At 52.4% G+C, this 25,791-nt stretch overlaps 1 protein-coding gene across 1 annotated transcript in view; it reads left to right on the top strand.

Annotated features, from left to right (window-relative positions):
• Zcchc24 (zinc finger CCHC-type containing 24) overlaps window positions 1–25,791 on the top strand; it is a gene marked incomplete at its 5' end in the record, with an annotated part of 51,827 nt that continues 26,036 nt past the window's right edge. Inside the window, 2 exons of the mRNA XM_048801789.1 lie at window positions 1–99; window positions 11,455–11,655. Coding sequence (XP_048657746.1) covers window positions 1–99; window positions 11,455–11,655 — 300 coding nt within the window. The remainder of the gene's footprint in view (window positions 100–11,454; window positions 11,656–25,791) is intronic.

Raw genomic sequence — 25,791 nt, forward strand, 5'->3', positions numbered from 1 at the left:
CCCCCGGAGCTGGCCTTCGGCAAGGGCCGCCCGGAGCAGCTGGGCTCGCCCCTGCACTCCAGCTATCTCAACAGCTTCTTCCAGCTGCAGCGCGGAGAGGTGGGTGCCCCCGCGCGCTCCCGCCCTCCGCCCCACTGCGCCAGACGGTTTCCTATCTGCCCGGCTCTTCCTGGCCTGGCCCCGGCCGGCTCCTCATTGCCCGACCGGGTTTGGCTCGACTTCGTTCAGCTTTGCCAAACTTGCCGCCCGAAGTCCCTGGGGCGCCGGGAGCGCGTCACCTCCCGTCAGAGTACGGCTGGGAGCAGCTCAGGCCCGGGCAGGGCCCTCCCGCCCCCTCTCCCAGCCTGGGAGCCCTGCTCGAAGCAGGCTGAGGCGGGGCAGGGGGGTGTCTCCGGATTCTTTCCAGACAGCCGGGGTGCGGCCAGGGCGGGGAGCCCCTTCCAAGTGACTTTCCCTCGCCCAATCCTATACCCCTCCTGGCGATCGCGGACTGAGACCGAGTGCAGATTCTGCTCCGAACTCCTCTTGGAAAGGCCTAAAATCTTTTCTCCTCGACCTCCCGAGGTTGCCGACCCGAGGGGCGCCCTGGAGAACAGTGACTCGCCCAGAGGGTTTTTCCTGCTGTTCCCACACAGGGACCCTCCAGATCCATCCTTCAGCTGCTTGGCCCTCCCCCAGCCACATAGGAAGTGGTTTTTGAGGGCTTGACCCCGCAGACTGCGCAGTCCTCTGCCCTCCCAGCCTGGAAGGAAATGAAAGGGAAATCCTTAGAGGGAGTGGGGGAGGACTAGATAGGGGGAGCAGTTACAGCTGCCCAGCGCCTTCTCCAGAAACCTGGGCCGCCTATGTCGCAAAGTCTGCCTGTTTGGTGGATTCAGTTACAAAGTCTACCGGGCAGTGACTCTTCCCCAGCTAGATAAACACACAGATAGCCATGACCTCTTAAAACCTTTTGAGGGGTCTTCTCCAGAGCCTCCCCAGATTCCACTCCTCTCTCCTGCAGGACTTCTCATGCACTCCCCACTTACTCCAGCCTTATTTGAGAATTGCAGACAACCATCACTGGCTTTCAGTTGTCCATCTTGTGGTGGCTGTCTGCAAAGAAAGGTGCAGAGGTGTTTGGGGGCCATACATGAGGGTCACTTTCACTTTCCTTCTAGACCTGGAGAGTCAGAGTTCTGAGAAGGTTGGGGAAGAGGGCCTGTTTATGCCAGGGAGTGCCAGGGTATATGGAGAAGGCAGAGGGTCACCCTTTCTGGTCTCATAGATATGTTTGGCCATTATTTACCAGGGGATTCATGGACACATAAAATCCTGGCCTAAGGCCAGCACTTTCTGAATTGCTCTGTGGACCTGTGTGACTAGAACTGGTGTGGGGAGACTGAGCGTGGTAGAGAGAGAGATGAGTCTGGAAAAGCACCCTTTGGTACCAAGCATTTGTATCCAGAGAGTAAAACACTCTCTCTGGGGGAGGAATGGCTCTTGGCTGGGGATCTTTCTTGTAAGAGACTTTGCTGCCTCTCAGGGAACTGGCTTCAGGTACCAGTGACTTCGGAAAACTGTGGAGTGGTTCCTCAGTGCCTGGATGTTTCCCGTTGTTGATTCTCTTACCAAACATTTTTTCAGCTCTGTGTGGGTCCATGGGGCTTTGTGGGCACAGGCTAGTGGAGGCCACAGATCAGTAGGCAGATGAGACAGTGTGTGTGAATAGTGAGGAATTGGGTGGGGAGCCATGGTAGCAGGTGATTGAGTGGCGGTGCCATGATGGCAGGGGTTGAGTAGTGGTGATGAGTATGTGCCCCAAGAGTGTCTTATCCAGGGAGAAGATTGTCATTACCTGTGGGTCAAGCAGGGTCCCTTCTCAGTCCCTACTATCCTCCCTCTGTTCCCACTGTATGATGGCCTTGTTCTCCACATGTGGGTCTCTGCTAAGTGGTCCTGGGAGTTTGGGGCCCTTAGGAGTCCCCTGTGGGAGTGGGATGTTGTGCCTCTTATTGGAAATTTCTGGCCTCCAGGATCCCAGTGGTAGCTCAGTGAGAGCTGTCTGCTGTTGTTTCTGTGACTCAGTTTCCCCATGAAGAGGCCCAGCAATGCGGAAGAGCAGATAAAGGGCCAATGGTGGAACATTCTTTCACGGCTGTCTTCAGGGAGCTTCCTGACCCTCTCTGGGTCTCAGATTGCCCGTCTGTTAAAGTTAGTCTCTTCTGTCTCCCAGGGTAGTGTGTCTGAGTCTGGAAACCTGTACAAATGAGGGAGAATGTGCCTGCAGGGGGGCTGGGCTGGGGAGCCTAGAAGGGCTTCTCTTATGCTCACAGGCCAGTGGCTTCCTTGGATGGGATAGAAGGCTGTGCCTGCAGATCCGGAAGGCTCTCTTGGCTTCAGGCTCCCTTGTCCTCACCCCCCCCCCACTGCGCCTCTTAAACCCTCTCAGAGCCCCAGCTGTGCTTTGGGGACAGGCCTTTCCTGCATACAGGGCTTAGCTGGTGACCTAATATGGCTTCAAAATAGCAACTGGCTGAGAAGGCAAGAAGAAATACCCCCCACCTCAATGCCACCATGGGGCTAGTCAGAGAAGCATCAAGTCCTGTGTGGGCTGGAGGGAACTCTATGAAGGGACCTAGGGGCCCAGAAACGTTGCCATTCTGTGCAAGGCCTGGCAGGCCTGGTGGCAGTGCCTGCGGATGTGACTTGCATGCTGACCGCTGACCACAGCCTGTCTGCGCCAGCCCCTGTGCCAAGAGCCCACCCCCTCCTGCACCACCCCCAGGCTGCTCCCACCACAATAGCAAAACACCATGAATGCAGCTGGCATGGGGGGTGAGGACATGGGGGCACAGAAGCCCATTGTACCCCTGGAACCTCAGCCATGGAAGCTGAAGATAAGCCAAGGGTTCTGAGTGGCACTCTGGCCCTGGGAACAGAAAGGGAGACGGCAGAGTTCACATGTAAGTGTAGGGGCAAGTACCAGCAGGTGACCTAAGGCAGAACAGGCACCTCATACAATTTCTCAAAAGACCTCTGGGTCCACACACCAGACCCCATGAATCCTCCGTTTCAGAAACCTGATCTGTGGCAACAAGTATGTCTTTGGAGAGTGACTCGGGCCTTGGCTAAGCCCCTCCTTTCTCTCCAGGTGCCCTGGAAGGCAGTTCTTAGGAGTGGGGGTTGGGCTGCATGGGGGTCCTCCCTGCCAAGTTCTGTTTGGAATTTAAATTCACAGCAGTGTAGGGACTGTGGGATTCTAGTTCTGCAAAAAGTAGAGTTAAGCATTACTTTTGAGTCCCTTGGAGTCGTACCCAGGTCCTGTCCTGGCTAATTCTTGTACCCCTACCACCACCACCATCACCAGGAACAATATGGCTGTCCCTCTCCGTTCAGTTTGGATTATCAGGGCAGCCTTTTTCTTTCCCTTTTCCTCCAGGGACAGAAGTAGCTGGGAAGCATAACCCTACTGTCAAGCGATCTGTACTTTGTGGGTGATGGGGGAAGGGATTTGGGATCAAATTTGTTTGAAAAACACCATGCTGTCTTTTCTTGGATTCATACAATGCCTGCTGGCACTGTCCTGAAAAATCCTACGGAATAAAACACAGTAACCATTCTTCAGCCCAGCATTTTCCATACCTATTTAACCAGAGAACATCTTTGGCACAAGACACCTGCCAGTGTTCTTCTAGCATCTCTAGACGCTCCAAGGAGCCAGATAGCTCCTTCCTCATTGCATAGATCCAAACTAGGAAGCTCTTCCTGGAGCATAAGTTTGGGAGCCCTCCCAGGTTCTAGCGTCATCTTCTTCAGCGTCATAGGTCCCTTCCTCTTTGCCTCTGTGGTCCCTCTGTTGGAAATTTGGGAATGGCAGCAAGGGAGTCATGAGGCACCCCAGGACCTTTAACGGTTCTGCAGACACAGCTGAGAGCCCTTAGAGGAGCAACTATACTGACCTGCTTTAGAAGGTCCTACCTTTGACACTTTCCCCGAGAGTTTAAATGTGTCACCAGTGCCTGCAATGGATGGAGATGAGCCAAAGGGCCACCAGTGTGGATATGTGAAATGAAGCCACACTTCTGCCTAAAGGGGAAGTTGGCCTGGCAGGGGCTGAGTGGTCTCCAGGGACTAAGATTCGTTCTCAGTAGCCTTTGTGGTCTCTATGGGATAGGTGGGAAGGGAGTCCAGGGCTGGGGAGGAATGGCCATCGTAGCCCAGCCAGGAGCTGGGAAGCTGATCAGTGACTCAGTCAAGGAGGCCCGCACTTGGGAGTCTGTTGGCCAAAGCAGTCTGACCCTCCTTCCACCAGATTCATTTGACTGGGCGAGCACAGGCTAAGAAGGGGGCCACCCCTCATGGGTCTTCTGAGTCAGGTGGGAGGGAGGAAAGCAGGCAGCATTAGTAATTTGTAATCAGCCGGTGCTGTCAGTGGTCTGTACTCCGGTGGCACTTTAATCTGGGCATCTCTTGCCTCATAACTCCCATTTGATAGAAGGCAAAATTGAGGCCTGGCAAATCACCCAGCAAGCCAATGGCAGAGCCAGACCCAAACCTCTTCTGGGTTCCATTCAGGACTTGTGTCTGTGGCTCAGCCTGTAGCCGGTCCCCCGGTTGGCTCTCATCCAGATCATTCTGTACCCCTTCCCCTGCAGGGCAGGCAGTAACCAGGGTCTCTTGTCAAGCTGTGGTGCCTTTGACATTTTGTCCTGAATCCTTGAGGTTTGAGGAGTGGTGGGCATAATTGTGAGTGCTGGGTTTCTTCCCATGTCCTTTTTCCTGGCTTAGGAAAAGCAGAGGAGATGGACACAGGGAACCTTTAGTGCTTTTGTGCCTGTACCGCAGCCTGTGCATGGCAGGCTTAAGGTCCAGATGGGGAAACTAAGGCACAAAACTAACAGAAATGATGCATCCAGAAAGTCAGCAGCAGACCCAGGGCTCCAGCCTAGGACCAGGACACCTGCTGTGCCCTGTGTGTGTAGATGAAGCACACTCAGTCCTCCTCTGGCCAGCCTGGTCATCCCCAACCCTTGTCCAGTGGACAGATCCAATATACTTCTTCTTTTTAAAATATTTTTTTTAGTTGTCAATGGACATTTATTTTATTTATTTATATGTGGTGCTGAGAATCAAACCCAGGGCCTCACATGTGCTAGGCAAGTACTCTACCACTGAGCCCCTGCCCCAGCCCTCCAATATACTTCTTATGGCACAAGTGGATGTCCTTCTTCCAAGAGGCTTTGCCTGGCTGCCGTGGGGAGCAGCCCTCCCTCCAGTTGCTATGGTCTGGGGACAGGTGAGTTGTAGATATTTCTTCTAACGCAGCATGTCTTAACAGCTGGTCTTGTGGTGCAGTAGGCAACAGGTGTATCTATCTCAATAGCTAGATTGTCAGCACTCTGAGATCGGGAATCTTGTCTTTTTCCACTTAGCAGTTCTAATACCTGATGCTCAGTGAGTACCGGTACTATGGATGGGTGGGTGGGTGAAGAGAGGACTTGAAGCCTTTCCCCTCCTCCATGTTCAGTCTTGACTATGTGAATGCTCTCCTTAATCTCTTAGCTTCTTATTTCATTTCAAGTAGGAAATGTTTATTGATAGTTTGATTAATTGGAATGAGCTGACTTGGGAGATAGTGAAGTCCTGCCCCAGAGGTGTCCCAGCAGAGGCACAGATGACTGATAGTCCTGACCTTGTTTGGGATGGACTTCTTTGAGAATCTGAAGACAGCTGAAGTCCCTGTCGTCAACACAGGGCACAGAGCACCAGCATATGTGCATGCGTGTTCATGCGGATTCATGAGTGATTTCAGATGGAGTGGGTCATGGACACCCTCATGTGACCATGGATCCCAGGTCCAGGGCCCCTGCTATAGAGCCTGCAGACCTCGATGATACCTGGGACTGGATAAATATTGGGACCCTTTCCAGTCCTGGGATTCTTATTCATGCTTTGTGCTTTCATTTGACAAATGTGAATAGAAATGAGAGGCACCTGGTCCCCAGGGCAGAGGTCAGAAGAGTCGTGAAACACAAGTACCTGTCAGGTGCATGGTGACCCTGATGGGGGCTGGGGGAACCAAGGCAGGGAAGAGAGTGTCCCCTGAGTCCTTTCTGCTTTGTCCTGCTGCCGCTGTCTGCTCCCCTGTTCCTGGTCCTGTCCCCATTTCTCTCTGCCCACTTCTCTCATCAGAAAGAGCTTGTCCGTGTTGATTAGGTCAGAATCTTCTCATGGGCACTGGCGGTGCCCAGGGAGCCGTGCTTACATGTGCTGGATGAGTGGGCCTCCAGGAGGTGGCGGTGGCCAGCCCTGCCCCCTCCTGACCCTCAGGTCAGCTTTAGATCTTGGAAACTAAAGATCTGGGGCTGGGGCTGAGTGTGGCCTCTTTTCAAAGGCTGGGAAACCCTCATTCAGGCTGTGGTTTTCCTTTGGGCCCAGGGCTGTCTCCAGTCCCTGAGGCCAGCCCATGGCCACCTGTGGGTGTGTCCTGTGCACTTGCTTGACTCCAGACGGGCCCTAGGGATAGAAGAAATGCAGGTCCCCTTGGGAGAAGGGGTGAGTCATTTGTGAAATGAATGATGTCTTGTCTGAGGCAGGAGCATGGGTGTGTGCGCGCTGCGGTGAGGGGCGTGGGGTGGTTTGGGGGAGTAAGAGAGCAGTGGTCTGCTGTCAGAGGAGCCTCCTGTGAGCTGGGGCAACTCAGCTTTGCTTCTGCCTGGCTCTTCGGCACTGTCCTGCCCACATCCAGGCCCTGGGCACTGCAGGGCTCGCCCTCACCTTCCTGCAGTGCTGCTCCCCAGCTCTGCCTGCTGTCCCTGCTGTCCCTGCTGTCCCTGCTGTCCCTGCCTGTCTCTCAGCCCATCTCTGCAGCTCTTTTCCCTCTGGGCTCCTCTCAGAGTCCTCCTCCCACCTCTGCCAGCTCCTGCCTGCCCTCACCTTCCACGGCGCCCTCCCTCTGTCCCTGGGGTACAACCCCAGCTTGGCAGGCACGCTCTGGTGAGGCCTGGAGTCAGCCCTGGAAATCTCTGCCTCTGCGCTCCATATTCCACAGTGCAGTCACCATCTCTGGGGTCCAAAACTCTCAGGCAGCCCAGAAAAGCTGGTGTCTCATCTTGCCAGGGCCAAGGGGCTTAGCATAGGATGTCACACCTGGCATTTTCCTCTGGCTCCCCTTCCTGTCGGGAAAGCCAAGCCTCAGAGGCTACATGGAAGCTGAAATATAATAGGCCAACACATATTGGCTGTGCTACCTTGGGCAAATTACTCAGCCTTTCTGAGCCTCAGTTTCCAGCTCTGTACAATAAAACCAACCTGGCTCACCTAAATGTGTTCTTGCCAGGCAAAGGGAAATGAAGGAAAAGATCCAGTTAAGTACTCACACTCCGTACAATTAGAACAAACTGTAGTGTCATCCCATCTGATCTTACCCATCAGTCAAGTGAGAGCCTTGGAGAAGTCCCAATAACAGGCAGCAGTGTGATACTCAGTCCCCCATATATGATGTAAGGTCCCCAGGCTTTCTGCTGCTAGCTGATGGGGTCACTGACCCAGGGAGGAAGGAGATGTGGCCTCTTTTCAAAGGCTGGCAACATCCTGGAAGCTTCCACCTGATCATGTGGGGCTGATGTCCAGCAGTGCCCAGAGCAGCCCAACCAGTTCACGAAAACTCTGAGGCCCAGCCTAAAGCCTTCAAGGTGTTACCTCACCAGGCCAGTGGGGCTCTCGGGCCCTTCCCCACCTTGGACTCTGCTGCACCCAGGACAGTAACAGGTGTAAGGAGCAGCAAAAATCATCTGCTCCCTGGGGTGCAGAAGACACAGAATCTTGCCTTGGGGGACATCCAGCTTTGTGTGACATGAGGAGACATGAGATCAGAGCCTTGGAGTCAACTGCAGGCAGAGTCAGGGCAGGGTTGAGGGCCTAGGGAGGTCCCTGGAGGAGAACAGCAGCACACGGGCAACAAGGCCTCATTTGCACCCTGTTCCTGGAGTCTGAGGCCTGAATCAAGGGGAGGGGTGGGGAAGGCCAATGGGAGCCAGACCTGGAGCTAAGTCCCAGGGGGCTTGAGTGGAAGAGCAGCGTGTGCAGAGCCACAGGGAGAAAAGCAGAGTTGTCCTGTGGGGACCCTGACAGGGCCACTTGGCCGTTGCAGAGGTGGGATCGACTGATGGAGGCTTCTGTGCCCGCTTTATCGACCACCCGCAGATGGCAGGATGGGTGTCTTTAGCATGTTGTACTCTGGGGCATCCCTCAGGACCTGCTGTTTGTACCCAAAGATCTCAGGACCGTAGGGACAGTCCAATGTGCCCTCCTTCCTGCTGCTCCATTTTATGTTTTGCAGATGGGAAACCCAAGAGGCTAGGCCCTGACCTCTGCTCTGTCCAGTCCCTGCAGGCCGGGAAACAGCCAGGACTCGCCTTTCACCTCCATGGCCTGAGCTCAAGCGGGGCTTTGGAGAGGAAACCACCCGCTGCCCCACCCGCCCTGCACTGGCTGGGCAGGCGGCCCTCCCTGCCCTGTATGGCTGGGTCTGCCTCCCTCTGCTGCCTCTCTGGGCCTCAGTTTCTCCATCTGTAACATGGGGATGAAGTCAGGTCGGCTGAGCACTCTATCCTTTCAGCTTATAGGTGGTGTTTGTCTTGAATTGGGCTAGGGACAGAGAGCTGCACAGTCCCTGGGGATAGACTAGAGGACACTGGAGGTCGGGGAGCCGAGAGGATCTCCCTTCTCTGCCTGTGGAGCAGTCTCTGGGTAGGGGTGAAGCTGTGACTCTACGGTGGGGTGGGTGGGGTTGAGCTGCCAGGCCAGGGCAGCCTGCTCAGAGGCCTCTGGCTGCCCGGGATGCCCGAGGGGCCACTGTGAGCAGGGGTGCATGGCCTCAAGGTGGGGACAGGACTTTTTTCCAGGGTGTGATTAGTGCACTTTTGGACATCCACCGAACTTCCCCTTCCTCTTGACATTCACTGCCCAAACAGATCTGATTCCTGTGGACTTGCTTAACTCTTCTCCAGAAAAAAAAAAAAAAAAAAGAAAAAGAAAGAAAAAGGAAAATGGGGAAAATAAGAGGGTTGTTATTTGTGAAATTGCACTTCCCAGCCATGAGGGTGAGTCACACCATTTGGAGCCTCAAGTTTCTTGTTTGGATGAACTTTTCTCTAAGGGGCTGGGACCATGCTGGGCTCCATCTGGCTGATTGGGGGTGGGGGTGGGGGTCTGCAGGTCTGCAGAGAGCCTTGGAGAGAAGATAAGGAGAGGCCTGAAGGTTGAGAAGTCCAGGCTCCCGAGGGGTGGACCTGGCTGCTGGCACCAGAGTAGCTTGGGGAGCTGGGGGAAATGCAGATTTGGGCTGGGGGGAGGGGAGAACAGGGAGTTAAAGTCTGCTGGGTGCAGAGTTTCAGTTTGGGAAGATGGAAATGTTCTGGAGGTGGACGGTGGCCACGGTTACGGTTGCACAACAGTGTAAAGGCTCTTCATGCGGCTGAACTGTGCACTTTAAAATGGTGACTTTGGTCATGTGTATCTTGCCACACAGTGAAACAGGCAGATTCTGGGCCCTCCCATGCCAAGTGGCTGCTTTGGTGGGTCTGACATGGGGTCCAGAGAACTGTTTGTGTTACAGGTTTCCCAGGCCATCCAACACAAGTTTGGACTCACTCATTTAATCTGTATAATGGGGACAGTGACTCACAGGGTGTTGGTGTTTCCAGTGCTAGAGTGGTGAGCGTTTGGCATGTCACCATGATGGAGTCTGAAATCCATCTGAGCCCTCCCTGCACCCTGCAAGGGGGTCTCTTATTGGGTTTCTACAGAGAGGGGGCCCTCTGCCCCTGAGGTGGACCACTCCATTTTAGGCTCATCTGAAAAAGGAAGAGGCACTCTGGAAAATGCTGGCTGGTGTGGCATTGTCTGCTGTCCTGGCTGTCCTGATGGTAGGACAGAGTTGGGGTGTCAGGACCCATTGAGCTCTGTTTTCCAGTCACTGTAGGATGGTTATGTGGGGGCCCGGGCTGCTCCAGGTATGGCATCTGTGTCTTTCCTTCTATGTGCCAGGATCTGATGCAAAACTTTATAAAAGGGACAGAGGTCCAGAGAGGGCAAGGGTCATCCCACAGTCACACAGCATAGTGTCCTGAGGGACCAAGATCAACAGTGGCACCCAATTGATGGGGGTTTTGTCTTCTAAGAGGGGAGAAACAGACCTCTAAAGATGGACACTGTAGAGAGTGAGATGAGGAGGTGAGGAGCTGTACTTCAGCATAGCTCTCAACTCTCCTCCTTCCCCCTCCTACACTGAGGGGGGCACAAAAAGGACTGTCCCCACCCTGGGCTGCTATGTGTCCTATCTTTGTCAGGGAGCTCGAGGCTCTTCCTTCCAGGGGCCCTGCTTCCCCATCAGCTTGAAGACTCCCAAGGACAAGTCCTCATCCCTCCATCAGATCCAAGGCTCCCCAGGATCACAGCTTACCCTTGCAAGTTCCTGGGCACCTGTGTTGGAGCCAAGGGGTGCCCAGCCCCATGCCCAGGTTGGTCTTCGGGCCGCCTGTAGAATCTCCCTCTTTCTAGCCTTGGCCTTTCTGTAGGCAAGGGGACCCATGGCCGATCCATGCCAGCCTCACCGCAGGGCCCCACCTTCTCTAAATTCCGGTGTGCCAGGCCGCCCGGAGCCTGGGACTCCTATAAATAGAGGCTGTATACACCAGGAGGGGCCTGGCCGCCTCTGCTTTGAAGCTCAGTGGCAGGTCTGGTTCCTGTCTTCTGGGGGTGGGAGAGGTGGGCCGCTTCCCTCCTGGGGCTCTCTGAGTGGTGGCCTGAGCCCCGCCGAGCTCCCAGACACAGACTAAAGGCTTCTGGCCACAGGAGGCCAAGTGGGGCTCAGACCCCTGTAAAATGGAAACCGCGCTGTCGGCTGCAATGCCTCTTCCTTACAAGATAGGGAAACCGAGTCAGCATGACTCAACCAAAGTTCCTCTGCCAGCCAGTGGCAGATCCCCAAATCTAACAGGTTGCTTTCTACACCACCTTCCTACCTTGTGACGGTGCGTAAAGGAGAATTAATTGTAATAATGATAATAATGGTCACTGTGATCATCACTGTGTACTGAGTGGTTCCTAAGTGCCTGGCTTGAGGTCAAACATTTCTGACCTCATTTTAGCCTTTTAGAAACCCTGGGAGATGGCTGTCATTGGTTGGGCCCATTGTGTAGCAGAGCCACCGTCGCCCCATGGGGGGTCACTGGCTCATCTTAGGACACACAATTCCGGATCTGGACTCGGGGGCCAGAGCCCTTGGGCAGCTGAAGGCTCTGCAAAAGCTCATGTGTGTGTGTGTGTATGTGTGGGGTGTGTGTGGTGTGTGTGTGTGTGTGTGTGTGTATGGTGTGTGTATGGGGGGGGGGAGTGGGTGTGGGTGTGTTGGGCCATGGAAACCTCCTCCCCGGCTGCCTCCGCGACCCACTCCTCTGTCCTCCGCAGGCCCTGAGCAGTAGCGCCTACAAGAGCGCCTCGCCCTACGGCTCCCTCAACAACATCGCCGACGGCCTCAGCTCCCTCACTGAGCACTTCTCGGACCTGACCCTCACCTCTGAGGCCCGCAAGCCCAGCAAGCGGCCCCCACCCAACTACTTGTGCCACCTGTGCTTCAACAAGGGACACTACATCAAGGACTGCCCCCAGGTAAGGCAGCCCTGACTCGGGGAGGGCTCTCAGGCTCCCTTGCTGACCTGGGGCAGCTCTGGCCTGTGGGCAGGCACAGTGGCCTCCCCAGGAGCCCTCCCTTCAGAGAGTGGCCCCATGGCCCTCTGGTCACCACCATTTTGTCCCCCCTGCTCTTGCTGAGACAAGGCTGCTGGTGCGGATGGAACAGAGGCCCAGCTTGGGCCTAACTAGCTGGGCGGAAATGAGTGGGGGATCCTGGACCCAAACTGGGCCCCCAAATGAGGTTTTGCGCCTTTTTGTCTCCACCAGCTCCTGCAGGGTGGGTCCCATTACGGTGGGGCAGGACGGGGCCAACAGCCTCCTCATAGCTCTCTGGAGGCCCCATCTGCTCACACTCACTCGGAAGGAATGTGGGCTCCTGGCCAGGAAGCCAGATGTGCACCCCCTCCTCGGACCCCACCTCTGCCTCCTCAGCCTGCAAAGATGAGGGAAGGGGGTCCTGCCCCACTCTCCATTCCCCAGACAGGTCTGGGAAGGCTCAGGCCCCAAGGGATTGGGCATCTCTCTTGGGGTACATGGGAGCCAGGACATGGAGGGTGCTGGGGAGTGCCCCCCCTTACCCAGTGCTTCGCAGAGATGAAGTGGGACCTCTGGGGCAGATCCCAAATCTTCCATAGATGTGGCTTTGGGATCCTGGGGGAAGCAGTCAGCAGCTGTCTTTTAAAATACGGTGTGAGATTAACGGTGATTTTTCCCCCTGTTTTTTTCATATTTTCCAATTATTTTATAATGCGATGCTAGTTAGATTTGATGAATGTAGTAGAAATGGAGTCCTGGAGACTCAGCAGGTCCACGTAGTATTACCTTCCAGATTTTGGGAGTCAACTGTGGCCGTGTAGGACTGGGTCCAGAGCCACAGGAGGCTGATCTGCGCTTGTTGCTGTCACACACACCAAGCTCTTCTCAGGAACGGCCATCCCAGGCTTCGGGTCCTGGCTTCTCAGAGTGCAGCCCACGGACCACAGCACCAGTATTTCCTGGGGCTTGCCAAAACCCACGAGTCCCAGACCCACCCAGACCTCACTGGGTAAGATCCCCAGGTGATGTGTTCCCCTGACCTGGATCCCACACAGTGGGAGCTGGCCCACAGTGCCATCCTCAAGACCTGGTACCCCGCCTCTGGGCCCTGTCTCTGAACAGATGCAGTAAGCAAGAGGCCCTTGGCATGAGGAGCTCCCTGCAGAGATTGACCCCCACTGCCAGGGTTCTCTGGGTAGATGGGGACAAAGGGGCAGGTAAGGAACTCATGCACTGTGATCATTGAGCTACTCAGTGGAGTAGCTGGATTCTCACCTGGGCAGGCCAGTGTCTTTTAAAAGCTGGGGCAGAGGGTCCCTCCCTTCCCAGCCTAATGCTAACTCTGGTTCTTCCTGTATATGGATCATTATCTCTTAATTCAATGTCAGAAGTAGGAGTAGTGGTCCCATTTCACAGCTGAGTCTCCAAGAGATGAAGCATTGGGGCAGGGGTAGGACAGGTATGAGGTCTCTGCTCATGGGGCCTCTGTGCCCTGCCTTCCTGAACACCCGTGCCACTCCGAGCTGAGTCTCCCCGTCTATGGAGCCTCAGTCTCTTTCTTGAGCTGGCTGAGACCTTTTCCTGGCCCCATCCAAAACCTGATTCTGCCCAGGACCCTGAAGGCCCAGGGATCCCCTACCCACTTCACAAGGGGTGGAACGACAGAGGTTCGCAGTCTTCCTCTTGTCCCCTGTCCAATGGGACTAGTGGGAACACTCTCCCACACAAGTGCTTGAGGATGCAAGGAAATGCCTAGCATGGTGCCCTGTATACAGGAAGCACTAAATAAATGCTGGCTAGCATAATTTATTTCTTCTTTGGGTCACCTTGAAAAGTGTACCTATCTTATCTTGCAAGGTACTAGGTAGTTTGGCAAGGCTGGGTTTAATTGGACTCTGTCCACGCCACCTCACCTGACCACAAGCTACAGGATTGGCATTGGGCTAGATTCGTCCCTGAACACCCTGCTGTCTGACACCCACCCAAGACACTTCACCCAGCAAGTGCTCAGCACAAGTGCTCCTGAAGGAAGGGAATGGGTTTACAAGGCTTTTATAAGCCATGGAAGGAAGCCTGTGTTTCAAATGAATGATTGTATGAGTTTGACATAAATAATATGAAAAAGATTCTAGAATGTTCTTTTTTCGGTAACAGCCTTAATGAGACAGAATCCATTCACCATATAATTTACCCATTTGAGATGCATAGTTCAGTGATTTTTAATGCACTCAGGGTTGTGTAAACCATGACCATCAGTCTCAGAATCTGTTTTTCAACTCAGAAAAAGAGCTTCATACTCGTGAGGAATCCTCTCCTGATCATCCATCCCCACCACATCGGCTCACCTCCTTTCTCTCCCTCTAGAGAAATGGAGTGATATAATAACATGGCCTTCTTCACTGAGCATGACATTCTCCAGGTTCATCCTTGTCACGTGTGCCCGTTTCTGTGATTTGGGAAGTGTTCTATCATGTTCTAGTCTCCGGATGAGACTGAGGAGAGTGATCATTAATTCTCCTTTCGAGGTCTGGTAGAATTCACCTCTGAAGCCCTTTGAGCTTGGGCTTTCCTTTTGTGGGGAGATTTTTGATGACTAATTCCATCTCTTGTTCTGGATCTGTTCTGATTGTGTATTCCTTCTTGATTCAGTTACTACAGTTTGTGTATTTCTAGGATTTTGTCTGTTTCATCTAACTTATCTAATTTATTGGCTTACAATTGTTCTCTTATAATCCTTTTTATTTCTGTAAGGTCAATAATAATGTCGCCCGCTTCCATTTCTGATTCTTGTAATTTGAGTTTTCTCTCTTTTCTTGGACTGATCTAACTAACTAAAGGTTTGCCAATTTTGTTGAACTTTTCCAAGAACCAACTTTTGATTTAGTTGATTTTCTCTGTTGTTTTTCTGTTCTCTGTTTCATTGCTTTCCACCCTAATCTTTTTGTTTTTTAATTTTTTTTAATTTTAATTTGTTTACGTATGACAGCAGAATGCATTACAATTCATATTACCCATATAGAGCACAATTTTTCATATCTTTGGTTATACACAAAGTGGAGTCACACATTCATGTCTTCACACATGTACTTGAGGTAATGATGTCCATCTCATTCCACTGTCTTTTCCTCCCCTTTTCCCTATCTATCTAAAGTTCATTCCTCCCATGCCCCCCCACAACCCCATTATGAATCAGTATCCTTAAATCAGAGAAAACATTCAGCATTTGGTTCTTTGGGGATTGGCTAACTTCACTTAGCATTATATTCTCCAACTCCATCCATTTCCCTGCAAATGTCATGATTTCATTCTCTTTTAATGCTGAATTCCACTGTAACCTTTTAAAAAATTATGGTAAAATACACATAACATAAAATGTATCATCCTAACCATTTTTAAGTGTATTAAATACATTCACAGTGTTGTGCTAACATCACAACTGTCATTCCCAGAACTATTTTTTTTAATCTTGTAAAACTGACTCTGAGCCCCTTAATCAACCCCCCTTTTCCCCTCTCCACCCCTGGTGATCACTATTTCACTTTCTGTCTCTGAGTTTGACTTCTCTAGATGCCTCATAGAAGTGGAATCATACCGTATTTGTCTTCAGGGCTCATTTCACTTAGTATAATGTCCCCGTGGTGTATCCACATCTTAGCAGGTGTCAGAATTTCATTTATTTTATTTTATTTTTTTTGGTTTAAGTTGTAGTTGGACACAATACCTTTATTGAATTTCCTTTATTTTTAAGGCTGAGTAATATTTCATTGTATGGATATACCACATTTGTCTGTCATCCATTCATCAATGGGGATGCTTCTACTTTTGGGCTACTGTGAGTGGTGGTGCTATGAATATGGGTTTGCAAATACTTCTTCAAGTCCTTGCTTGGTTTTCCACTCTGACTTTTATAATTTCCTCCCATGATCTTGCTTTGGGTTTAGTTTGTTCTTTTTCTTTTTTCTTGAGGTAGAAGATTAGGTTACTAATCTTGTAACCTTTCCTTTTCAGTTAAGATGTTTGCAGCCAGGAATTTCCCACAAAACTGCATCCCATAAGTTTTAGTATGTTGTGTCTTTATTTTCATTTATCACAGAGTATCTTCTTATTCTTCATGTGATTTCCTCTTTGACCCACTGGTTGTTGAGGAGTGTGTTGTTTACTACCCACTTATTTGTGAATTTTCCAAATATCTTTTAATGATTTCTAACTTTATTCCATTGTGGTAAGAGGAAATTTGTATTATTCATCCCTTCTAAACTGATTGTGGTTTGCTTCAGAGCACGTGGGCTGTCCTGGAGGCTGTTCTATGTGCACTTGGGAAGAATGCATTCTGTTGCTGGGTGGAGTGTTCTGAGGGTGTCTGTAGAGACTGGGTGGCTTAGAGTGATGCATCTGTCTCCTTTTGCCTTGTTGATATTCTGCCCCATTCTATGCATTATTTTAAGTGGGAATATTGAAGTCTTCAGCTATTATTTTTGAAGTATCTGTTTTTCTTTAACGCTACTTTTTTTTTTGCTTCATGTATTTTTGGTGCTTTGTTCTTAGGTGCATGTATGTTTTTAATTGTTTTGTCTCCTGATAGATTGATCCTTTATCATTCTAAAATATCCTTTTTTTTTTTACCTCCAGTAATATTTTTTTTTGTATTAAAGTTTACTTTTTCTGATAGCAAATTCCCAGTTTTCAATGTTGCTACTGGCTTTTCCTATTCTTTTACTTCTAATTTGTAGCTGTGTTTGAACTAAAGTGTGTCTCCTGGGGACACCATATAGCAATTGCTTTTTGTTATCCAGTTGTTACTGGCAGGCAAGCCAAGAAACTGCCTTCATTCCAGCTGGCTGCATTCAGCTCCCCCAACCCACGTCCCTAGCTACAAAATAAGCAAAAGATGCAGAAAGGAAAAATAAATTTAATGCAGTTGATCAAACTGGAGAGAAACAGTTAGATTGTTTTTCTTGTCTTATAGAAGTGGTTATCATTTGTAGAAACAAAACCCAGGAGATGCACACATGTAGACTTAGCTAGGCTGTGCTAGCCAGAGAGCTCACAGGACCACAGTTTCCTTGGTGCCCACCTGGGTCAGGTAGTTTTCTATTTCCATTCTCAGCATGAGGAAGTTCAGGAGCTAAAACAATACAGAACTTCTAACTTTAAAGGGGCTCTGTTTCACAATCTGAGGATCCCTGCCTTTTGATTGGATTCTTTAATCCATTCATATTTACTGCTATGATGGAGGCAGTTAGATTTCTGCCTGGCATTTTACTTTTTATTTCCTAAGTCACTCATGTTTTTGTTTCTCTATTTCTCTCTTATTGCTTTTTTTTTTGGCACTGATTTTCTAATGTAATATTTTAATTTCTTTAATTTTTCATGATGGTTTTAGTCATTTCTTTCTAGGTCACTGTAGGGCTTACCTTATACATTTTAACTTACCAGAAGGACATATAGACATATAATTCCTACGTAGCTCTGCTCTCCAGTGTCTTTGGACTTTTCAGCCATCTCACTATGTTGAGTCTGTGTGTAGGCGTCTCTGTTTACCCTATTTAGATTTTGTTGAGCTGGTTGGATGTGTTGATTAAAGTTTTTTCTTTTTTTAAAATCAGATTTGGAAAAATTTCAGCTATTATTTCTTTAAATTTTCTTTCTGCTCCATCAGATCTTCCCTTCTGTGGAATGATTTTTAAATGATTCAAAAGTTTTTAGAATCCTCAGTCATCTAACTGGGCTGAACTTCACCTCCCCCTACTCAGTCCTGAGTCTGCCCATGAGCCCAGGGGTCTGAGGGAGGCAGCAGAGAAGGTAGTGGAGCGCAGGACCCGGTGCTTGTGGCCTATGAGTTGATTCTTTTCCAACCTTAAGAATAGGGTAAAGGTGTTCAGAACTCCACTCATCTGACGAATAGGCCTCACCCATTCCTAGGGCCAGTGTGTTGGGGACTGGGCACTTCAGGAAGACAGGGAGCCCCTAAAGCCGAGGTGGAAGGTGCTGGAGACCAATTCTAAATGTTGCTGAAGGAAAGTCTCTCCTCATGGGAGGAGAGACCAGCGTCCATCTCTAGCTAATGTCAGCACTGACCCAAGGAGTCTCAGGAGACAAGAGTGTCCACCACATGGTACTTGAAAACACAAGCTCTGCCTTCTCCACACGGTGTGCCAGCCACTTGCCTAGAGATGATAGTAATTTGAATGATACTAAAAGCCTCTAAATGAATTCATCACCAAGTTTAGCATGTTATATGCATTAACTCTGTCAGTTCCCTCAACAACCCTCTCAGGTACCTACTAGAGATCCCCAAATGCCACTGGGTAAAACTGAGGCCCAGAGATGTGACTTGCCCAAAGTCACACAGCAGGTGAGTCTCAAGGCTGAGGCTGGGACTCAGCTCCTGCTGATCCCAAAGCCCAATCTTTGCCACTTAAACCCTGCTGTCACCCTTTGCATCCAGACTTCCATCTCCACTGTCATTCCCAGAAAGTTTGGGGTTCTTCAAAAACGAGCTGCTGGGAATAAAGAGGGTCGAGGACCCTGTAGACAGAAGCCAGACCTGCCTGGTCTCACCCAGTCTGTGTGCCCAATAATGGGCCAGCATCAGGGCACCTTCTGCCCTCTTGGAGTCAGGGAGGTCAGGTGTGGCTCTGGAGGCAGCAGACATGCATCGACGGCAGGGAGGCACGGTTGACATCCCCTGGCTGCCTGCAGGGTCACCTGGGTGTCTTGCTTTGGCTTCTGCACACCATAAGGACCTAAGTTGCAGTGTCCTTCTTTGGGCCCACTGCACTTGCCTACCTGGTATATGACTTTGCAGCAGGGGCTTTGAATTGCAGCCCTTCCTGGGCATCTGCTGGGTGCCAAACCTTCATATTTTTTGAGGCCTGACCTCGTCCTCAGGGAGACACACAGAGCAGTGATGGCCATTCTGGGTGACCAGGGCTGCCACGGAGGTTTGCCGAGTGAGAATCCAGCTCTGCCTAGGCTTCGGGGAGGCCTCAGAGAGGAGGAGGCGGGACCTGGGGTGGGGCAGGCTTCCAGGCCAGGCTGTAAATAACTGGAATATGCTTTCTGGGCAGCACCAGCCGTTGGCCAGGGCTGGCACTCCCGAGGGGGGAGCGGAAGGTGTGGTTGGAGCAGGTGGTGAAGGGCCTGCGTGCCAGGCTGCACAAACTTGGACTGAACCTGGAGGGCAGGGAGAAGCCATCCAAGGGTCTTCGGTGACAGGCTTGGATTAGCATTTTGAAGGATCGTGATAGTGGCACTTGGAGGCCGGGCTGGAAGGGAGAAGGCTGCTGCGGAAACCAGCCATGAGCAGGGACAGGAGGTGGTCAGACCAGGTCCAAGACAGGGAGCGCAGAGGTTGCAGGGTGGCATTTGTGGATACCCCAGTAAACAAAAGAGGAAAGGTCCCCACTCTGAGCTGGTGTTCTGTTGTTGAAGAAGGACCATAAAGTGCAAATCAAGAAAAATCAAGGAAATATCAGACATAATGGAGACTGTGAAAATGTTCCTGGGTAGGCCCTGCCAGGGTGGTTTCTCCATGAGGAACAGGAGGGACAAGTGCCCAAGCCCTTGACACTTTTGGGGTTCCGCAGAAATGTTTCCATTTGTATTTAAGGCCAGAATAGAAAGTTACTATAACAATGATGAATTTATAATTATGAATCCACCTTGGATATTTATCTTTATACTTACACAATCAGGAACTCTATTATATGGAGGAAAGGGCCCACAAGGCAAAAGTACCTACAGATGCAAGCTCAGAGTGCAGTCCTGAAAAGAATCTGGGGGCTGCTTTCTATTGGATGGCTGTGGTGGGCCTCTCTGATGATATGACATGAAAACTCAAAATGCTACCTTTTCTCTAAAACTCAGAGTCTACATGTCATTAGAAGGACCCTGATGCTGGTGTGGGAGGTATCTTGTTGTGCTCAAAGGAAACAACCTCAAATTTATAAACCAAAGATCAGAGTTCAAGTTCTAGCTCTGCATATTACTGTTCTGTGCAACCTTGAGCAAGTCACTTAACCTCCCTGGGCCACCTTTCCTCATCTCCAGTTTGGAGTTGATGACTCACTCAGCACCTGTGTGGGAATGGAGCCTAGGGCAGGGTGGGGGAAGTACACACAGGATACAATGTCCTCTCCCTAAGCCCTCTACTCTTTCTAGCCACCTCCAGCCTGGCCGCCACCCTTCAAGTACTGAGCTGGGAGCAGAAATTCTCCAAGCCCTCAGCCTCCATCAGGCCCAAGGCATTTGGGGGGAGTAGTGGTTACTCCTTTGAGGGAGGCCTGAGGAGTGTTGTCACCTGTGCCTCCTGTGTCCAGCTAAGAGACGGGCACCATGAGAGGTCTGGGAAGGGCCCGAGCCCCGGGGAGCTGTGCCATTCCTGAGTCAGCCTGCCCAGGGCTGCTAATGAAATCCAGATGTCCGAGAGAACACAATCATCACCCCCACCCATCTGGCAGCTCGGGTTTCTTGGAGATTGCAAAAGAAAAAGAAAAATAGAGCAGGGAGAGAACTGAGTCCCAGAGCAGCTGAAACCTTAGAGGCGGGGTGTGAGGGATGTAAAGAGTCTCAGGGTCCTGCTGGGGGAGGGGCGGAGAGGAAGCTGGCCAGGCCTCCTCCCCAGCCCGGTCTCGGCAGCCCTCCTCAGGCAGGCCCGACCCCGAGGGCTTGGGGTGTCCAGAGACAGCAAGCAGGGACAGCCAACCACGTCTGACCCTTGCCTGGACCCTGCCCGCATGGCAGCTCTGGCTAATCTCTGGGTTCAGAGGGGCTGCAGCCCAGGCAGAGAGGGGCTGAGGGTATGTGGGCTTTTTCCTGCAGAACGCGGACCCAGGGCTAGAAGCTCTCAGAGCCCCACAGCTGAGTGTCATGGAGGGCAGAGGGTGAGGGGTGGAACAGGGTGGGATCCAGGCCCCTTCCTTCCCTGAAGCCTGCCTCACACATGACCTTAGCAAGATCCAGGTTCCCAGGCTAAAGACGTGTAAAGTCCTTGGTTAGTTAGCCCAGGTTAGACCTGCTCTGGTGTGGACATGGTTTGAGTTCATGGGCTGGAAGCTTGGTCCTCAGTGTGGCGAGGTGAGAGGTGGTGGACCTTTGAGAGATGAGGCCTGGTGGGAGGTGATTAGGTCACTGGGCACCACCCTTGAAGGGGCTTAAGGTCACTCTCCTGGGAAAAGATTTTATAAGAGAGCAAGCCTGGTCCCTCCCCTCACTCCAGTTCCTGTCTCTGCCCTGGGGTCTCTCCCTCTGAGCTCCCACCATGAGGCCTTCACCCCAACCTGTGCTGGGCTATTTGAACTTTTGGCCTCCAAAACTTGTGGGCTAAGTCAATCTCTTTTCTTTAGAAATACCCAGCCTCAGGTATTTCATTATAGTAACAGAAAACAGACCTATCAATGAGCCAGGGGGAAACTGGGTATTTTTACAGAGTCTGAGAGGACAGCAAGTTATAAAAAATTCTATAGAGGGAGGGAGGTGGGAAGGGAGGAAGAAAGGAAGGAAGAGATGGAGGGAAGTAGGGGAAGAAAGAAAACCACAGACAAAAGGCCCTTTGACCACTAGACAATGGAAGTAGCAGAGAAAATGTGGCTGCGCTCTCTGCACATTGTAAAATCTACAGCAGGCGGGAGGAAGGAGGAGGAGGAAGGGCCAGCGTGCGGCCGGTGATCATCACTGCCCATCACTCCCGCAGGTACTGCTGGGGATCCTCTGCTGCTGGGCGGGCTGGCTGGCCAGGGCCTGGCTGCGGTGTGCAGGCACTTGGCACGGGACCTGGAATGCCATAAGCACTTCGAGAATGTCAGCGGGGATGGGCGTTGCTGGGGGCTGCAGTGTGACTGCTGCGTGGCAGGTGGTGACTTTGGTGGAGGTGCTGAGGGAGGGTAGTGTCCCAGGCCTGGCGTCTGGAGGCCCAGCGCTGCCCCAGCCCCTCCCGAGGCCCCTCGGCTCCAGGGCCTGCCATCAATTCCTAGCTCTGCCTCTTACTAGCTGTGTGCCTTCAGGAGAAGAAGCCAGCCTATCTAGGCCTCAGTCTCCCTCAATGACATTAAAGAATCCTGCCTCCTGGGATGCTGGGGCTGGATGAGTCACCTCAGGTGAAGTGCTGAGGGGAGCGCCTGGCCCCTCCGTGGACCATGAGGGTGAGCTGTCACCATCGTTACACGTTTGGGAGGTCTGAGGCCTGAGAGGGCTTGAGGGTTCCACAGAGGGGCCTCCAGCCTCCCTCCCACCCTCCTTCCTGGAGAAAGGGGCCTGCCATTCCAGGATGGGTGGCAGGGAGGCCTGTCAGGGGGTTTGGGAGGGAGCGGGAAAGGCTCTGGTGACTTTTTGGGTCACCCAGGTTTGCTTCCAGGTCTGTGGCCTGGACTATCCCACAGGATGAGGAATGGAAGCTCTGCCCTGCCCCGGGGGCGGGGGGCCTCAGGAGGAGGCTGAGGGGTCATGGAAGGTGCCTGCTGTGGCCTGTGGCTGTCAGCGCCCCTCTGGGACAGGCCGAGGGTGGGCTCACCAAGTGTCCACCCTGCCTGGCTCAGAAAGAGGGAGCAGCTGCCGGGCTGGGGGAGGGATGCGGAATGGAGTGCAGGGCGTGGGGCTTCAGGCAGCCTTCCTGCTGTCTGGCAGGGCAGGAAAGAGCCTAGGAGGGCCAGTTTCACATCCTCAGCTGCCAGTTCTGCTTTAGACAGGATCACAGATGGTGAGGAGCCTCCCCGCCCCTGGGACTCTTCAGTGTGTCTGGGTATCACCTTCTCCATCCTCTGCCCTGGGTCTGAAGGGACAAGGATGTGGGCAGAGTGGGTGGTGGGACCCATCCCTGGTCTTGAATTACTTGTGAGGCCGACTGAGTGGAGCCCTGGGGTGAGAAAGTGCATCAGTATTAGTCAGCTGTTTACTGCTGTGATGCAGTGCCGGACACTGCTGGCCTTATAAAAACATTTATTAAGCAGGGAACCCAGAGACTCACAGTGCAGGTGCACAGCACAGCTCTGGCGAGCGCCAGGAGGGAGAAACCCAGCTTGTGGCCTTTTATAACCACCCTCTCAGAACCACCCAGGAAAACGCCTTTGCTGCCTTTCAGGGGTGCACCTCAGTGATCTAAGGACCTCCCCGTAACACCATCCCTAGGACCAAGCTCCCAACATATAGCCCATGGGGGGATACAAGCCACTTCCAAACCGTGGGCTGGCTAGCTCCCCAGTGCCCGCTCTTGCAGACAGTTTTCTCTGGTCTCTCCTGTTCTGCAGGCAGCAAAGACTGACCTCTGCAGAATGCTAACGAGAGGCTCGGCATCCATCTCGTGAGGCCACTGGACCTCCCGAGTCTTATCCATCCCGTTTGTCCACTGAGGCTCATGGGCCTGGTGGGAGGGTCAGCACACAACAGCAGGGATTTTCCAGCCTCCAAACCTTTGCTCCTGCTGTGCCGCCTGCCTGGGGTACCCTTCCTGGGTTTCTCCTGTTCCCCCCAGAGCCCAGCCAAGCCACCTCTGTGGGTGTCCTCTCCCACCTGGCCAGGCCACCAATAGCCCTCAGGAGTCTGTTCTGTGGCCTGGCCTATCCCACAGGCTCAGGTCACCATGGAGAGCCAGAGCAGGGACTAGCACAGTCCCCCCCCCCAGGCCCCTGGAGAGCCCCCGTGGGCCTCAGTCCTCTAGGCGAACCGGAGGCTGGACAGGGAGTTAGTTGCAGGATGGGGATGGGGATGGGGATGGGGCTGCTCCTTGCCAAGGTGTTTGGTTGCCATCAGCCACAGGGGACTTTAGAGGTAGGAGGACAGCCAGGTGACCTTGAACAAGCCCCTCCTACCTTCAGCCCCTTGCTACACGGAAGTGTTCACTCTATATGACAGACCCAGGAATATGCCCCCAGCCTGTCCCCTGGCTGCTGTGTGGATCTCTCCAGCTAACCGCGGAAAAGTTGCAAGCAAAGCTGAATGAAGGAAGGGGGTCCTCAGAAGAAAAAAAAAATTTATTTGTGAACGTACGAAGTCCTGCCTCAAAGTCTACTCCTTGGCTCAGCAGCAGGGGCAGCACCGGGAGCTCATCAGAGCTGCAGAGCACTGCCCCCTGCCCTCCAGGCTGCAGAAGCCAGGCTTTCACAAGCTCTCCAGGTCACTCATGGGCACATTCAAATTTAGGGAACACTGGTCTGCAGCATCCTGACTCCTACTTCCCCATTCCTGGGGAGTCGCCCCTTGGGCTTCTTGCTGGAGCCTGATAGGGGATCCTGGCTGGAAATGCCCATCTCACTGGAGAAGACACCCTGGCCCAGCAGGACCCCTGTTTTGGAGGCTGTTTAGGGAACCAGCATTGTGTCGAGGGCACTGAAACATCCAGAGGCCTTGACAGCCTCTGTCAAACTAGTGGTCCCCCATAAGGCCACCCCAGTTTATTTGGGAGTGTGGTCCCCACCAGAGGCAATGAGACTGCAGGACCTGGAACAGGGTTAGGGATGAGGAACCACGGTCAACTTGGGGGCAGGAGGGCAGGGCTTCCCCTGAGCAAGCCAAGGGCATTTGTGCCCACAGTCTCTATCATCATGCAGCAGGGTATGGAAAAACTGCAGCTGGAATGTTTCAGGTTAGACACAATGAGCAACTTCCTATTGACCAGGAACAAAGTAGCAAAAGATCCTGAGGGTTCCACCCACTTAAGTATTGGCCCTGTTGTGGGAGGTCAAGAGGCAGAGCCAGAAGGGGTTCGCAGCAGTCCTCTGTCCAGCCTCGCACCTTGAGATCACATTGACCTGGAGGCCAAGCGACTTGTCTCAGGCCACACAGCAAGCTAGTGATGGATGGCTGGGCCCCTGGTTTCTGACTGCCTGTGCCTGGGGCTTCTCTTTACCCCAGGCCTCCTGGTGGGCTTTGAGCGTGCGGGGGAGGGAGCCTGGCAACTCTCTGTGGCTCACTCTGACCTGGCCTGCTTGGTACCTAAGACCCCTAGGGACGCCCTGGGGGCAGGGTCCTGTGAGACAGATGCAGTGATTTGAGGATAGATCCCTGGGAGCTAAAGCGGTACAGGTGAAGGAAACAAGAGGCCCAGGAGGGTTGATCTTGATGTAGGGGCTGGGGAACATCACTGGGGTCCTTGGGCCAGTTACTTTTAATTGCAGTCTCTGTTTCCCCGTCTGTAATATGGAGGAGAGGTGGGACGAGGTCCGTGATTCTCAACAGGGACTTCACATTAGAGTATCCTGGGGTGTTTTGGTTTGTTTATTTTGGGGAGTGCTGGAAAGTTTGATTCAGTAGGTCTGGGGGAGGCCTGGCCATGGGCATTTGTTCAGCTCTTCAGGTGATTCTGATGTGCAGCTGGGCAAAAGCACATGCCCAGGTCTGAAATGGTGTGGACCTCAGGCAGCGGGTGATCAGGGCTCTGCAGCCAAGCAAAACCATCGTATTCTTTTGAGGTCCCGGCAGGGAAGATGACAAGGTTCTGCGAGAACATTGCAGGGGGTCCTGCTTTTATCACCTTCTGATGTTCATCCCAGATTCCTAGACTGTGTGATCACTAAGTTTTATCACTCGGCCGGGCTGCCCACACTGGGTGACTCTGACGCTCAGTTGTTCTGAATCGTGTGGTTTTGAGTCTGAGTTCCTTCGTCAGTGCAGATCAAGATGGTGTGGTTCTGAGCCTCCCATGTGTTTCTGGGTGACTGATGTGCTGTTGTTATTGTTCTTTGAAATGAAGATTCTCCATGCTTGTGATCATAACACGTTATTAGCTTGAATTCTAGAGATTCCAGGAATCTAAGTTATTATGGCACTAACATTTTGTAAAATTCTAAACTCAGCAACACTGTGAAGTATCATTCCTTCTGGGCAGTCGGCAGCCAGGGCCCAGGGCCTGGCCTTTGTCTCCCTGAGACAGGGTGGTGATTGTGTGAACTTAGACATGCGCCCCCTCCCTCCTGGTCTGGAGGGCCTCTCTTGGGAGAAGGAGTGGGGGTGGGGAGAGCAGAGACCCCCATGGAGCTCCCTTGGCTTCGGCTCTTCCTCCAGCACTGGCAATGGAGGAGTGGAAGGCAGAGCAAGTGAGAGGGGCACGTCTGACCATGCAGCAGGAAGGACAGCAGGATAGAT

This window comes from Marmota marmota, unplaced genomic scaffold (genome assembly GCF_001458135.2).
Source record: "Marmota marmota marmota unplaced genomic scaffold, marMar, whole genome shotgun sequence".
Lineage (NCBI taxonomy): Eukaryota > Metazoa > Chordata > Mammalia > Rodentia > Sciuridae > Marmota > Marmota marmota.